The sequence below is a fragment of the Chrysochloris asiatica genome, unplaced genomic scaffold, assembly GCF_000296735.1.
Source record: "Chrysochloris asiatica unplaced genomic scaffold, ChrAsi1.0 scaffold00003, whole genome shotgun sequence".
Taxonomy (NCBI): Eukaryota; Metazoa; Chordata; class Mammalia; order Afrosoricida; family Chrysochloridae; genus Chrysochloris; species Chrysochloris asiatica.
Genome location: NW_006408521.1, coordinates 49,470,975 through 49,485,039, shown reverse-complemented (window position 1 = coordinate 49,485,039; position 14,065 = coordinate 49,470,975). Strand labels below are relative to the sequence as shown.

General features: G+C 48.7%; 1 protein-coding gene across 1 annotated transcript in view; it reads left to right on the top strand.

Moving 5' to 3' along the window:
* Positions 1-9,734, top strand: part of RGS10 (regulator of G-protein signaling 10) — a 55,341-nt gene extending 45,607 nt beyond the window's left edge. Inside the window, exon 5 of the mRNA XM_006831404.1 lies at positions 9,401-9,734. Within this exon, the coding sequence (XP_006831467.1) occupies positions 9,401-9,547 (147 nt within the window). The 3' untranslated portion in view covers positions 9,548-9,734. The remainder of the gene's footprint in view (positions 1-9,400) is intronic.
* The last annotated feature ends 4,331 nt before the right edge of the window (positions 9,735-14,065 follow it).

Below are 14,065 nucleotides of genomic sequence, written 5' to 3'. Positions count from 1 at the left end.
AGAGCTGGTGCTTGCAAAAGCCATGTGGGGGCCGTGTCTCACTCCCCCTGGCTTCCCAAGGGGGAAAGAGAATGAAAACTCAAAATCAGCCTAAGGCCAGTTCCCATGAAGCAGAGGTCAGACATGCTTCCACCCTACAACCTTCTTTACCCTGTTCTGACACCAACCACCTCTCCTATAGCACTCTCTGCTTCACATGAGGTTCAATAATCCACTGCAGTGGCCACACAGAACTCATAACAATACTCATGATGATGGGGTTTATTAGGGAAGTGAACAGGGTATGTTACGACTGAGGACCAACTCAGGACACAGCAGTTTTCTAGTCCGGAATCCTCTTGTCTGCCATACTGCAGGCACGCCTCCCTTGTCTTCAGCCTCTCAGCCTTTGCTCTAGTCCATGGGCCTAGAGCCCGCAGCTGCTCTGTCTCTCCATGCCAGCACCTCTGCTGTCGCTCTTGCCGGTTCCGTTATCGAGGTAGGAATCTCACATTCCGCTCATGCTCTTCCTTCTCACCGGTCCTGGGATCTTCTGTCTCTGCTTCTGAGATGGCTCATTTTAAGCCTGGTGGTGGTAGCGTGCCATGTGGTCGGTTCCATTGCATAGCAACCCTGCATAGGGTTTCCGAGGCTGTAAATCCTTACAGGAGCAGAAAGCCTCATCTTTCTCTCATGGAACAGCTGGTAGTTTCAAACTGCTGACCTTGACGTTAGCATCCTAACTCGTAACCACTATGTTACCAGAGCTCCTTACTTTGAACTCTAGCTGGAGGGAGAAAACAAACTAATCCTAGCCTTAGAGTCTTGTATACACCTTCTTTGCACTTGGTGGGAATTAGGAAGACATTGAATAGAAAAGCCAATTCAAGGCACCACAGTGCTGAGGAAGACAAAGTGGAGGCATCTGCTCTCTGATAAGAAGTCAAAACAAGACTTGGGTGAGCTGTCAACATTGTCAGCCACATCCTGGGACAGACAGAAGAATCATGAATTGGGCCCCTTTTTAGCAATGTAGTTTCTTTGTGTTATTACCTCAGGATCCAAAAAGTGAGATCCAAAAAGCCAACCTGATCCAGACTCAGGACGAGCCCGTGTGTATCTTCAGTGGCTGGTTCTTAGGGAGGAGATCACCTGATCTTTCTTCGTAGGTACCTCTATGTGGGCTCATCTCCAACCCTTCAGTTAGTAAGTGAACACTTAACTGTTTGTACCAACCAGGGAGGTCCAGGTGTGAGAAATGCTTCCTCTTTAGACAGAAAAAAGGGTTGGGCTAGCTGTTGAGGACCTGCAGTTGTGGGGAGAGGGTGTGTGTGTGTGTGTGTGTGGTGGAGGTGTCAGTGGGCAGTTCTGACGACAGGAGTCATCTGGGGTCCGCTCCTCCGGCAGCCTCTCATTTCTCCAAATGAGAGCCCTGCCTGAGTTGCTCCCCATCCTGGACTGTGGTGGTAGAGCGGGCATTCTGGATGTTTCCATCCTGTAAGTATCAGCTGACTACAGACATTGGCCATTCCCAGCGCGCAGCCCCAAAGACAGCAGTTCCTGGGTTTAGTTCAAATGGAAGAAGAGTTGGCGCAAGCCCTGTGACTTCCACAGTCATTTGCCTTGTGAGAGGCAAGGCGTGAAGGACGGGATTTGAATGAAATACTTTCGAGTTTTTTTAACTGCTTTAAAATGGTGTTTAGGGGAAGAGGAAGGGAAGGTTTGTGTGCCTGGAATAGCGCTTAGCTCTCTTCGAAATGGCAAAAAGCAAAGATAAAATGTCTTTGTCCCAAGTAGAAAACATGTCATTTGGGGTTTGGGTTTGGGTGTTCAAGACCTTGGGGAAAAGTGCTCAAAGCAGCATACAAGTATGGTTGGTATAAGTATGGTTGGTATTGGCCCCGTGGGGCTATAAGTGGATTCCGCCCCAAGCAGAGGGTCTCTGTCTTCACCCCTGACCAGTCATCCATCTGTGGCAGTCTCATCGTGGGTACTGGAGTCTCCAGGTGGCTGCCTGGCACTTTGGGGCAAGGGCTGCCTTGAGCTTTGTGTCTTCTCATTTGCTCTGCCAACCTGCCCTAAGACCCACATCAGAGGAGAGAAGCTCTCATCTCTGCCTTGCCCCAGCAGCCTCTTCTGGGCCAGCTGATTCCATCTTTGCATTGTCTGAGGGTAGAGGGCCTCTCTTCTCCTCGTTCCCATCTGCTCACATGGTAGAAAAGCATTAACAGCTGATCCTCATTATTTGTGATCGTTGCCTCAAACACTCAACTCGCAAACCTGAGCCGTTGCTTCTAGGGGGGCAGTTCAACAGTGCCAGGTTCCCATGAGCCTCTGATCACAACATTGTTGTTCATCATAGCCTTGTTTTATGTGTTCCTGTTTAAAGACATTGAATATACATTGTTGGTTCACTGGGTGGTGTAAGCAATTAGTGCAGGAAAGTTAACCTACAGGAGTCCTGGTGTGACATTGTAGGGTAAGCACTGGACTGCTAACCCACCAGCTGCTCCGCTGAAACCCTATACAGGGTTGCTATGAGTCAGAACCAACTCCACGTCACTTAATAACAGCAATAACAACGAACATGTAGCCTAGTAGGTCAGACCCATTTCGAGGCAGAGGTGCCTTAGAAAGGGAGGCTTGGCCATCTGCTTCCCTGAAGACTATGTTAAGAGCTTCTGTGTGAAAACCCTACAGAGCAGTTCTCCTCTGCAACATGTGGGTCACTGTGAGTCAGAATCAACCTGAGAGCAGCAGGTTTGGTTTTGGGTTGTGGTTGATTAATTCACACTGAACTCATGGTGAGCTGCGCTGTAACTCCGTCCTATAAGAGGCTTATCTAACACGTACGTTCACCGTATGGCAAATCTCAGTTCTCTAGTGCTGTGATAACAGAAAAGCTATAGTAGACAGAAGTATATTCTCTCAGTTTATGAGGCTAGAAGCCTGAAATCAGCGTGCCTGCCCCGGTTGCGGGGGCCTCTTGTCTTTCTCTACTTTCTATTCCTTGCTGATCTCCACGTGGCATGGTCTTGCTTCTCTGTGTCTGCTGCGTTCTTTTCAGCTGACAGGTGATTGTCATAAGACACACCTCATTCTGACTGGTCTCACAAGCACAGCAGACCCACTTCCCAAATGGGTAGGATTTACAACACTTATTTTGAGGGAGGAGGACACAATTCAATCTAAAACAACATATCCCAGACTTCTTACATTGAGGATCACAAGGTAGCACCTTGGCACTATGCTTGGGGACCATCTTAAATAGCAAGAGCACAAAAAAATGTGAAAACCTTGGCCCTCCTCAGCCTGCAACAAGGACATCTGTCTACCGTCTGAGACAGGAAGGCAGAGCAGTGCCTAGTTCAGGCTCAGCTGGAGACACATGCAGCCAGCAACTCCCAATTTTCACTGCTCTGCGCATGTCTGCAAATGACTGATATATTTAAGGAGCAAGGTGCATTCGCAAATATGGCATCTGTGGATAATAAGCCTCTGAGCTGTATAGCGTGAGTGCGTGGAGAGAACTTTTAGAACTGCATTTTGTGGGATGGTACTGTTTCCTGACTTCACTCAGCGATTTTCATATAGGAGACTAAACCAAGTTCTTGGGGCAAATATAAAATCTTATTCATCTTGGTGTTGCATGCAATTATTTATTGCCCTCTGTTATAGGATAAGCACTGGACTGCTGACCAAACAGTTGGTGGTTCAAACCCACCAGCTGGTCTTCAGAAACCCTATACAGAGTCGCTATGAGTTGAAACCGACTCATTGGCTCTTGTTGCAGTCATGCGGCAGAGGGTCTTCAAAAGGGGCGAGAGGAAGGTGCATGTGAAATATAGGTCTTTCCCTGCATGCAGGGGTTTCATCAAGTTCGTGGGGGGAAAATCCATGATCTTTTCATCCCATTTTTCCATGAGCTCTTTGAAGCCCCTCGTATGTGTTTTCTAAGCAGTGTTGAGAAATGTATCAAGCTGGAAATGCAGTTGATGGTGACAGTAATGAAATGCATCAGCTCGCAATCTTTCCCTAGGTGGTGTTCTCTTAAAGCTCCCACCTGAGTCAGGTGGCGTTCTTTACACAAAGGCAAGTCCTCACCGACTTCACACTGTCTGGGATTTGGAGACGGGCGGGCGCCCTGCTTGTTTAGGGACCCTGGTGTTTGGTGGCCCCTCCAGCAGGCTGGGGTCCCAGGGCTGTGATGACAAACAGTTTATAGTCCAGGCCTGTAGCTCACAGATGGGGGCTGCCAAAGCCAGAGCCTTGCTGAGATGCAGTTGTCTTGGTGAAAAGAGAACAAACCAACCATGGTATAGAATGCAGCATAGTTGCCAACTTGATTTTCTGCTTCATCAGCCAGCCCCCTGTCCTTCGGGCTGACCATCTGCTTTAACTTTAGGCCGATGCTTACTGGCCACCTTGGGCCTTCCCTCCTCCACTCCAGGTTTGACTCTAGGGTCTTCTCTGTAAATATCGTGAAGTTCTAACGTGTTGGCCAGGGTATGGTCACAGTTCAGTTCTGGGTAAGATCAATTCTCTCTGCTAGGGAATCCTAGTTTTATAGAACCATCTTTGATGTTGTTGTTGAGTGCCGTCGAGTTAGTTTCGACTCATAGCAACTCAGTATAGGGTTTCCAAGGAGCAAATGGTGAGTTTGAACCACCAATCTTGTGGTTCAAACCCACCTTGCAGTCCTGTGCTTATCCAACAGCATCCCAGAAGTCCATAGAACCATCTGGGACCCCCTAAGTCCAAACCCCCTGTTGTCTCCTGTGGATTCTGACTCGGAAACTCTACAGGACAGAGGAGGACTGCCCCACAGGATTTCCAGCGCTGTCATTTGTATGAAAATAGTCTGCCACAACTTCCTGCTGTGAAGAGGCTGTTGGGTTAGAACCTCCAACCTTTCAGTTAGCAGCTAAATACTGTGTTATCACAGCTGGTCTGGGACCACTCGGACCACCACGTTTCCTGCGCTCCAATAGAGTGAGGCAGAATCAGTAGGCCCACTTTGCAGGTATTTTATTTCCTACTTAAGGGCATTGATGGCACAACATTTAAGCACTGGGCTGCAAACTGAAAGATTGGAGGTTCAAATCTACCCAGCTGCCCCAGGAGAAAAGAAAGACCCGGTGATCCATCCCTCAAAAGATGACAGCGTAGGAAACCCAATGGGGTGGTTCTCTGTCACGTGGGGTCGCTGTGATTTGGCATCCAATCTACTCCGTGGCATCCAACAACAACACTTCCTGTTTACACACACACAGACCATAATTGGGATCACTGTTTTTGGTGTTGGGTGGGGTTTGGAATAGAGTATCTGGTTATTTTGCATTCATTTTGCTTAGTCTCTGTATTCTCTGCAGAGCTGGTTTTTAATGATAGGGAGTGTTGGGTGGCCATAGAGGGCAGTGGTTAGGAAAGTGTTCCAAGAGCCAGCTGTTAGCATTGGCAGCCTGTCTCATCAAACTGGCAAAGTGGGAATCCGAGCTCAGCTTCGTCCTTGGTGAGGATTAAATGAAGAGACTGGGTGTGTGGCCCCGGGGACTTTGGGCAGGACCTGAGCCATCTCGCAACTCTTTCCAGCCCCAGCCGTTGTTGCTAAGGAGCTCTGGTGGCACAGCAGGTTAAGTGCTGGGCTGCTAATTGCAAGTTTGTTGGTTCAAACCCACCAGCCCTTTGTAGGAAACAGATGAAGCTGTCTGCTCCCGTAAAGATTTGTAGTCTCAGGAGCACTCCCATGGAGCAGTTCTGCCCTGTCCTGTAGAATTGGTGTAAGTTGGTGCAGACAGACTCAGTGACACTGGGTTACTGGGCTGTTGTTGATCACGTGGTAAACATTTACTGCAGCCCAATTGTGGCCGCTGGCCTCTATGATAAACAAAGCTGTGGTCAGTGGCCACACGCAGATCTGGCCACTGTCTTGAGAGATAGTTTGGAAGCAGTTTCTACTTCCTCAGAACTAAGCACTGTCTCTGTACTGGGCAAACCCTGCTCTCAGGAGACCCTGTGGGAAGCCTGCCAGCAGACATGTGTAGAGACCAGGCAGTTCAGAGCCCAGAACGATGAGACCATCGGGTGCAACACCCTCCTTGCCTCAGATCCTACTTCAGGTGGCTGGGAGCAGCCCTGGACGTGGTCAGCCCCAGGCTGCTCTCACGCTCACAGAGCTTCCCTTATGCACCTGTTAGCAGTTAGCAGGCCCCTCCCCTCCGAGGGTCTCCCACTCAGTCAAGGTGGCTTTCTGCTCCCCTCCCACCTGCTCTAGTGGGCCCTTCCCTTCCCTCCTTTGAAGTACACACTTCAGAGCCACTCTAGGCAAACAGGATGCCTGCTCCCACGCCGAGGCTCGGATGAGACACCGCATCCTGCTCACATGGTGGGTTCAGGTGCCAGAGGATAACATGAAGGCTGCAGGTGGGGCACTCACGAGACCGGTTTCATTAATTACACTTAGAGTGTCCATTCCAGGCTGTGAATGAAGTGGGCATCTGGAGGTTCCCTTTGGGGGCTCTCTTGCCTGAGAAGGGCTGAGTAATGCACATGGTGAACGATAGGGATACCTGCTTGGCACATTTGGGGGAGGCCCAAGGGACAATAGCATTCCTCACCCCCCTCAACCTTAAGTATGATTTCTCTCTTTTCTTGGAGTTTTTGTTTTGTGTTAATAACTTTGCCAAATCTCAGTAAGTCACATTACAAGGTTGATGCAAAATTGATAGCTAGTGTGTTATTAATGGAGTCCTGGTGTGATGCTGTAGGATAAGCACTGGATTGCTAATGCAAGGTTAGCAGTTCAAACTCACCAGCCACTCCTTGGAGACCCTATACTGGGTCGCTGTGAGTCGGAACCGACTTGATGGCACTTAACAGTAACATGTTATTATTAGCCCCATATCGAGGTAACCCCCATGCTCAGTGGATTGAAATGATACCTGATCCTATACCATTCCTGTTATCAGTTGTGGATTGGACCTTTATGATCCATAGGGTTTTCGTTGGCTGATTTTCCAAAGTAGATCACCAGGCCTTTCTTTCTTGTCTTAGTCTGGAAGTTCCTCTGAAACCTGTTCATGTGTCATAGCAACATGTAAGCATCCGCTGGCAGATGGGTAGTGGCTGTGCCCAGGCTGGGGATCAAACCCTGGGCGTCCTCATGGCAGGCTGGATTTCTGATACTAAACTACTGCTTTCCTCAGATCATCAGTATGTTGCTCTTGTGTGCTGTCGAGTCCATGCAAACTCACAGTGATCCTATAAGACAGAATAGGACTGCCCTATAGGACTTCCAAAGGAGCTCTGGTAGCGTAGTGATTATGAATCGGGCTGCGAACCACAAGGTCAGTAGTTCGAAACTACCAGCTGTTCCGTGGGAGAAAGAGGAGGCGTTCTGCTCCCGTAAAGATTTACAGCCTCGGAAACCCTGCACAGGGTCACTATGGGTCGGAACCGACTCCACAGCACACAACCACCAGCACCAGAGGACTTCCAAGGCCATCAACTTTACAGGAGTCGATTGCTCAGTGTTTTCTCCTGTGGAACCACTTTGGGTTTGTATCGCTGACCTTCTGATTAGGAGCTGATCACTTACCCATGTGCCACCAGGGCCCCTGATAATCAGCCATCTGTCCCCTGCTGGTCAGTTGATTCCCACTCACAGAGTCCAGAGGACTAGGCAGTGTTTGGTTCCATTGTGTGTGAGGTCCCCAGAGTAGCAGATTGCCCGACAGGCAAGGTAAGCGTGGGCTTTCTCGTGTTTACATTCTAATCGGTAGTGAACAATTTCACATGTTTTCAACACGTCAGAGATTTTGTTTCTACTTCTGGGTGGTTGGTATCCATCTCTCTCCCAACCCCACAGCATCTTCCTACAAAATCAGTCTCTTTTCACATTTACAATCCCTGATAGGGACAGGGTACTCAATAAACAAGGTAAGCATGAGCTTCCTTGTACTTACTTCCTAATATGTAGTGAACAGTTTTTCACATGATTTGCATCACATCTGATGTGATGAAACCCATGTGACATTGCTCACTGAAGCACAAGAAAGTTCATGCTTACCTTGCTTCCTGGGTATTCTGCCCCTGGGTCTCCATAAGTTGGGGGGTCGACTCAAAGCAGCTAACAGCATTGATGAAAAAAACACAACAGAACCTACCAGCTGTCTCTGGGTTTGAAAATTCAGTGCGGTGGTCACATAGAACTCACACTCCATTCTCACAGTTGTGGGATTTCTTAGGGAAGTTCACAGGTTACAATTCAGAATTAGAAATGCTCAGGGCACAGTTGTTCCCGGCAGGACCACCTTAGACTCAGCCATGCCCATGGACAGGCCTCTCTCTGGCCCTTGGCCGCTTAGCCTGGCCTCTGCCCTGCTCAGCAATGTTACCAAGCTCTTTGAGGGCTTCAGATAAATGTCCAAAGGGCACTCCAGTCTGCTGTAAACCGAACCCAAAGGCACTCTGCTTTAGCTCTGCTGGTCAGCAAACCTGGCTCCCCAATTAACCACCTGGAGACACCCCACTCTGCAAGGCAGCTTTCTGTCCAGAGTCACTCGGTTTTACGTGCTCTGTGGGCTGGGAAGCTCACTGCTGTATCTCATGCTCTGGCTCTTGGTTTGGTTGCGGCTCCTCTGCCACTCCTCTGGTATCACGCCTTCTGTCTGTGGGTTGAGGAAATTCAGTGTTCAGGAATCCCCACAATGGGCTCTTTTCTTTTTGATGGTAGTGAGATTCCCCTCTCTGGCTTCTGAGATAGCTCATTTTAAACCCACATTAGAATGCTAAGTTTTCACAATCACAACCAACTGTTAACAATTACAACAATCAGATCATTCTATCAGCATCTTCTCCCACCTTTTCTCACTCAGCCCTATCAGGGCCCAAACTGGTGTTTGGTGGGAATTAAAGAACTGTGGATAGAAGCAGCTTACTGCACTGCCGCTAAATGAGTTCCATTTGGCTTCTGGTGAAAAGAGTGGGTTTATTTGATGCCATCCTTCCTGGGGATCTAAATATTGGCAGCATCTAAGACAATGTTTCTGTTTGGCACCATTGTCTCAGTGGTCCCTTTTCTGTAACTCAAACTTGTGGGGAAATATGTCCCTGCTATCTGAATAAGGCAGAGATTTTTTTGATGTCTTGATACAAGGGTATGGACCAGTGCTGTGTGACTCGAGTGAAAAGTAAACAAGTGTTTGCTCGTATTCTTCCATAAGAACACTCCAGATTGACCAGAAACATCCAGGACCTTTCCTCTGCCTGCCACGTGACTTCTTTTGCTTGCTTTGTGGGTGTCTTGTATATGTTTGCCCTCTCTGACTCATGGAAAATGTTTAAAATACATTATCTGATAGGATGATTTGTGGTCTGGATTAGCCTCAGCTTTCCGACTCATTTTCTTCTTCCTCCTTAGATCTTCAATCTTATGAAGTATGACAGCTACAGCCGCTTCTTAAAGTCTGACTTGTTTTTAAGACACAAGCGAACCGAGGAAGAGGAAGAAGACTCGCCTGATGCCCAAAGTACAGCTAAAAGAGCTTCAAGAATTTATAACACATGAGCCCCCACCAGAAAGCCAGGGTCGCAGCTTGAAGGAGCCACAGACTTTTAACAGGACCCACCTGGGTGGATAGTTGCTTTGTTATTTGCAAGACTGAAACATGCAAACACCCTTCCATGGGATTCATGTATTTTATTTACTGCTTGACCAGTAAGTTTTGCATGATAGCTAATCTTACATAAAAAAACAACTAGCTCTGAAGTTTTAGTTCACACACACATGAGGGTGAGGAAAGACTCTTAAAACACTGGACTTTTAGCAACTTACAGCTTGATTAAACTTCGTGTGAGGCCCCAGGCGAGACACTGAAGCAATTTGACTTTTAAGGCTTTGCCGCTGGGTTTTCCTCATAATCACTGTACCAATTAGCTCCAGAATGAGTGGGTCTGACAAACTTGGCCCCACCCCACCGTCACCCCAGGGGCTTTGCCTGTCCAGAGCCTTTTGGGTTAAATAATCAAGGGCTTAGAAAAGTAAGTGGAAATAGTCCTTTGTCTTTTCTTTCCATGTTCCACAAACTTTTTGGAGCCCCTTTGTATTTCTGGAGAGCAAGTTCCATGCTGGAAAAAGGCAATGAATTTCTGACCACCTCTAGAGGTGGGGGGCACGGTAGGTGTGTGTAATCAAAGGATTGTGATTCTTTCTTGTGAATGGGTTGGATGGGCTTTGCCCACAATCTGTGACATTTCATGCAACACAGATCATAGTTCGTCTTGACAGAAACGAGAGATCAACCAGTAAAAACAAAAAGACAAATGGGAAATGGTTCAGGGTCCCCACGGCAATGCAAGGTGGTGTTGAAGAATGGGTAGCCGCAGACAGATGCTGAAGATGGGTCTGGTCGGGTGGCGGGGTCCCTTCTTCAATTGCTTCTTGACTCCCACCCACTTGCTTACTTGGGACATAGGCTTCCACCAGGGGGACAGAACGCTGTCTGAAAGTCTGCTCCCCTGGCTGGAGGCTGTGAAGCAGACATACCTGTCCAGGTAACTCTTTAGAGCGGAACCCAGGACCCGAGTAGCCATGTCTCCTTTCTGCAGAGTGAGTACTGAGCCAGGCTCACCCCAGCCAGTTTGCAGAGCTTACCTGACTCCTGTTTTCACAAACAAACCCACCAACCTCATCTGTTACTCCTGAGCCTTCCAACCCTAAGCTTCCCCCATTTGAAGACTTGTACAACATCCAGGTGACCCTGGGCATAACTTTATCAAACCAGGACCCTTTGCAGAGAGAAAGGGGGTGAGGTATTCTGCATAAAACCTCTCATATAAACACTGCAAGGTTGGTTTGAACTGAAAGGCTGGGAGTTCAAGCTCACCAGCTGCTGCTCGGAAACCCTATATACAGGGTCACTATGGGTCTGAATTGACTGGAAGGCACTCAACATTATAATCACTGCTGGTGAAAGCAGTTGGAATCGCCCAGCTCTTCTATAGAGAACGCTGAGGAGGTAGTCTGCTCCCGTAATGGTTTAGTCTCCGAAACCCTAGGGAGCAGTTCAACTCTTTCCTACTGGTCACTGTGAGTCAGCACCAACTGTACAGGGGTGGCCAGTGTTGGTATTGATTATGCTCTCTAGTGTGGACTCTTGGGGGTCCCCTGACACATTCCAGCCTCATCCATCCATTGCCCCCCACCTCCTCCATCTTGGGCCTGGGGAAGGGACGACAGAATTGAGTCACTTAGCTGGGTAATTATTAGAAATAGAAAACGTGGATCTCTTCAACAGAGGGACTCCAACTCGCCCCTAAGCTTCCAACAACAGGCCTCCTCCTGGGTCTTCTGTTCCTATCTTCAGAACCCTGGTAGGAGACAGCGATGCTGAGAATGTCATCCAAGAAATCCTGCTCAACCACACAGACCCCATGCTCACCTCTCAGCGTGTAGACTGGGAACATGTGGGAAGGAGACATCGCACCCCTCACTCCCCTACAGATGGCAGTGATGGGGGCCACACAAATGTCTTCTTTTTCTCTTTTAAACCGGTTCACCTTTGGGGTGGCGACCCCTGGAATAAAGGAAATGGCTGAGTTAGTGGAGAGATTGCCCCGTAACCATAGCTGATTTACCAGGGTGGGCTCTGGACACTTCCTCCAGCTCACTGCTGTCTGGCTATCTCCATCAGCTGATCCCAGAAGTGAGGCATATAATCCAGCTTCCTGAACCAATACTGAAAGTGAGTCAGAAGCATAGGGAATCCACTTCCAGCACCCTTTCCAACTCCTCTGTCAGCCCATCCAGGAACGCACAAGCTTAATTGTGTTTATTAACCTGCTGATTTACTAACTGCAAGGTCAGTGGTTCAAATCCACTACCTACTCCTCAATAACCCTACACAGGGTCACTGTGAATCGGAACCTACTGCACAGCACTTAACATCTGTAGTGAACAACTTTATTTGGGTTTCATTACGAATTCGGTCATGATGTGCCATGGAGTCGGTTCCAACTCACAGCGACCCTGTACAGGGTTTCCTAGGCTGTAAATCTTTACGGGAGCAGAACACCTCATCTGTCTTCCATGGAGCAGATGGGAGTTTTGAACTGCTGACCTTAAGGTTCACAGCCCGATTCGTAACCACTATACTACCAGAGCTTTTATTGAGAATTATAGATTAGTAAATAAGGCTATTTAAGCCAGCGAGTGCCTTGCTTACTCTGAACTGCCTGCCATGCTTACTGATTAATCTGCTCTTGCATGCATTCATTTGTGGATTAGATTGTGTCCACCATGTGCTACAGAGCGTGGTGGTTCCATACGATAAGCACTGGACCGTGAACCACAAGATCATGGCTCAAGTCCACCAGCCGCTCTGTGGGAGAAAGATGAAGCTTTCTGCTCCCTCAAAGATTTAAAGCCTCAGAAACACTATACAGGGTTGCTGTGAATCTGAACCGACTTGACAGCAGGCACTTAACAACAACCGTGTGCTAGTCCCTGGCAGGCGTGTGTGTACAAATGGATAACGTGCCACTGCTGCTAACCAGAAGGTTGGAGGTTCAAGTCCACCCAGATGCACCTCAAAAGAAAATCCTGGTCATCTCCTTCTGAAACACCAGTCATTGCAAGCCTCGTGGAGTGTGGCCCTGCTCTGATGTACACGGGGTGGCTGTGAGGTGGAATAGACTCGAGGAAACATGATTTTACCAGGTGCTAGCGAACCTTAAGGTCAGCAGTTCGAAACTACAAGCTGCTCCACAGGAGAAAGATGACGCTTTCTGCTCCCATAAAGATTTACAGCCTCAGGAACCCTGTACAGGGTCGCTATGGGTTGGAACCGACTCGATGGCACTTAGCAACAACAGGAGCTATGTGGAGTCCTGGTGTGGTGCTGTAGGGTAAGCACTAGACTACTAACCTCAAGATTGGTGGTGCAAACCTACCAGCCATTCCTCAGAAACCCTATGCTGGGTCGCTGTGAGAACTGACTTGACAGCACTTAACAGGAGCTATGTAAGGGGCTCTGGTGGTGCAGTGGGTTAAACACTGGGCAGCTAATGGAAAGATTGGCAGTTTGAACCCAGTAGCCACAGATGAGGCAGTCTGCTCACATAAAGATTTAACAGCCTTGGAAGCAGTCCCCCTCTGTCCTATAGGGACGCTGTGAGTTGGAGTTGGGAATAGTGTTAGGAATAGGGTTAGGTGCTATGTTCACTGTGGGCAATAGAAGAGTATGGTGGTCCCTGCCCTTGCAGAGTGCAGGGGTCTCAGACCTGCAGGCCACAGGATACATTTTGTTGAGTCTGAGTTGGAGTTGTTTTAAACTTTCAGTGAAAAAGTAAGCCAAGCATGTATGTCATTCCCAATTGGCCACAGACCCCACCATTCTCTGTTGCCTTATACTGGGTCTCTATCGTGTGTCTGATTCTTGCTGGCTCCCAAGGATCCTGTGCAGAGAGTACAGCGTGAGTGACCTTTTCCTTCGTGACTTTGCAGTCACTGACCTGCCCACAGTCTGAGGGGATGTGGCGGTTCATTTCCTCTCCTTGTTCTTTCTCACCTTTGGAAGTCCCCACTGAGACAGGATGCTAAGCACCTCACCCTTGCAGAGCACCTTACTCAAGTGCGTCTCGCTCGCTGCCTCGGATCATAACAAGCGTGAGAGCATCACTACCACTCACACTTTAGAGATGGAAAAACTGACACAAATGGAGGAAGTGATCCACTGGCAGGTGGGCTTGTTGTGTGGGAGCCACAGAAGCCAAGCCAGCCTGTCTCCTGACCCAGCTCTTCTCTGTCATCCTCTGCCTGGATGGGGGTCAGCAAACATGCGTGTTTCTTCACACAGTAGCTGATGAATGAGCACATACCACTTCCCGGGCTAAGTGCCAGAGACAGGAACAGAGGGGGACAGAAGAAGGAGGCATAGGTCCTGCCCTTGGAGCAACCGGTGGTCCGAAGATGAGAGAGAAGGGCTCCTCCCCAAAGCTTCTGGGGGAGGGACTTGTGGGGCAGGGCAGCCTGACTCGGCTCAGCTCTAAGCTCACATGCCGGTGGTTTGTCACGTGCTCCCCAAAC